Below are 1,422 nucleotides of genomic sequence, written 5' to 3'. Positions count from 1 at the left end.
ACGACCGCGCCATAGCGCAGCGGCCGGCACACGGCCACCGCGCGATCGTAGGACATGGCTGCCAGGAGGTAGCTCTCCGTGATGCCCAGCGCCACGAAGAAGTACATCTGGGCAAAGCACGCCCCGAAGGACACGGCCTGGCCCGGAAGCAGCAGGCTGGCCAGCAGGCGGGGCACCGTGACCGAGGTAAAGCAGACGTCCACCAGACTCAGGTGACCCAAGAAGTAGTACATGGGGGAGCGCAGAGCCCCGTCGCACCTCACCAGCACCACCATGCTCAGATTGCCCAGGGCGTTGAGCAGGTAGACACTGAGGAAGAGCAGGAACAACAGCGGGTGGTCGTCTGTGGCATCCTCCATCAGGCCAAGGAGCAGGAACTGAGGGCCGCCTGTGAGGTTGGCCAGGGCCATGGAGCGACGGGGCAGATGGGAACTCTGGGGCAGAGAGGAGGCTGAGAGGGTAAGTTCCGGAGCTCCAGGCAGGCCTCCCTGTACGTCAGGTACTATGTATAATTTTATATAGACAAAAGAGTTGCTCAACATGTATGGTGTGTTTCAATTAAAGAAGTTATGGTAAAAGATTGGCATTGATCCTCTTCAAAATAGTTCCCCTTGCTTTGAACACGCTTATCCCATTCTTGCCACTTTCTGAAGCGGTTCTGGAAGTCCTCTTTCAAGAACTGTGGTTAAAAAACTGTGATGAATGCTGCTGCCAGGTGCCACCCAAGGAAAGTCAGGCTCATAAAAACATAATGATGTGTCCTTATTCATCCATTTACCCGATCTGGTACTATGTGATTTCTGGCTCTTCCCTGAAGTCAAAAGGACCATCCGTGAAAGGAGAACGCGTTGAATCAATTTAAGGTCACTGAGACAGTTGACAGTGCAACTAAAGACACTAAGGAGGACTTCCAGAGCTGCTTCAGAAAGTGGCAAGAGTGACGCATAAATGTGTCCGAAGGGAGTGGGGAATATTCTGAGGGGAATTCATGGCAATATGTCTTTTATTATAGCACACGTTTTTGAAAAAAATTAAACATTCACTATTTTTATCACTATATATATATATATTATATATATATATATATATATTTGTGCTAGCTAAAATGGATTGAAAACTGCGGAAGAAACTGAATTTCAGAGGGGTGTTCTAAGGTAATGGGTGCATATCAAACTTTGAAGGAGGTTAGACCAGATTTTGAGTCCCGCCTCTGCTACAAAGGTGGTGTGACTTCCCTCAGCCTCAGTTTCTTCTTCTTTAACGAGGGAAACACTAGTAGCTAACCCTGGAGCCAGTTACGAGGAAAATGGGAATAACTACTTTAAAACACTCAGCATAGCTCCTGGCACATAGCAAGTGCTCAGAGCTTCTGTCTTTCCATCATAGTCTATCATCGCCATCATTATTTGCTTAGTTAAATAA

At 48.0% G+C, this 1,422-nt stretch overlaps 1 protein-coding gene across 1 annotated transcript in view; it reads right to left on the bottom strand.

The window, feature by feature from the left end:
• Positions 1–410, bottom strand: part of LOC104875023 (olfactory receptor 1L4) — a 1,201-nt gene extending 791 nt beyond the window's left edge. Inside the window, exon 1 of the mRNA XM_010642393.1 lies at positions 3–410. Within this exon, the coding sequence (XP_010640695.1) occupies positions 3–410 (408 nt within the window). The remainder of the gene's footprint in view (positions 1–2) is intronic.
• Between the last annotated feature and the right edge of the window lie 1,012 nt (positions 411–1,422).

The sequence above is a fragment of the Fukomys damarensis genome, unplaced genomic scaffold (genome assembly GCF_012274545.1).
Source record: "Fukomys damarensis isolate Sample0158 unplaced genomic scaffold, DMR_v1.0_HiC HiC_scaffold_13, whole genome shotgun sequence".
Classification (NCBI taxonomy): Eukaryota; Metazoa; Chordata; class Mammalia; order Rodentia; family Bathyergidae; genus Fukomys; species Fukomys damarensis.
This window is presented reverse-complemented; position numbering and strand designations above follow the sequence as displayed.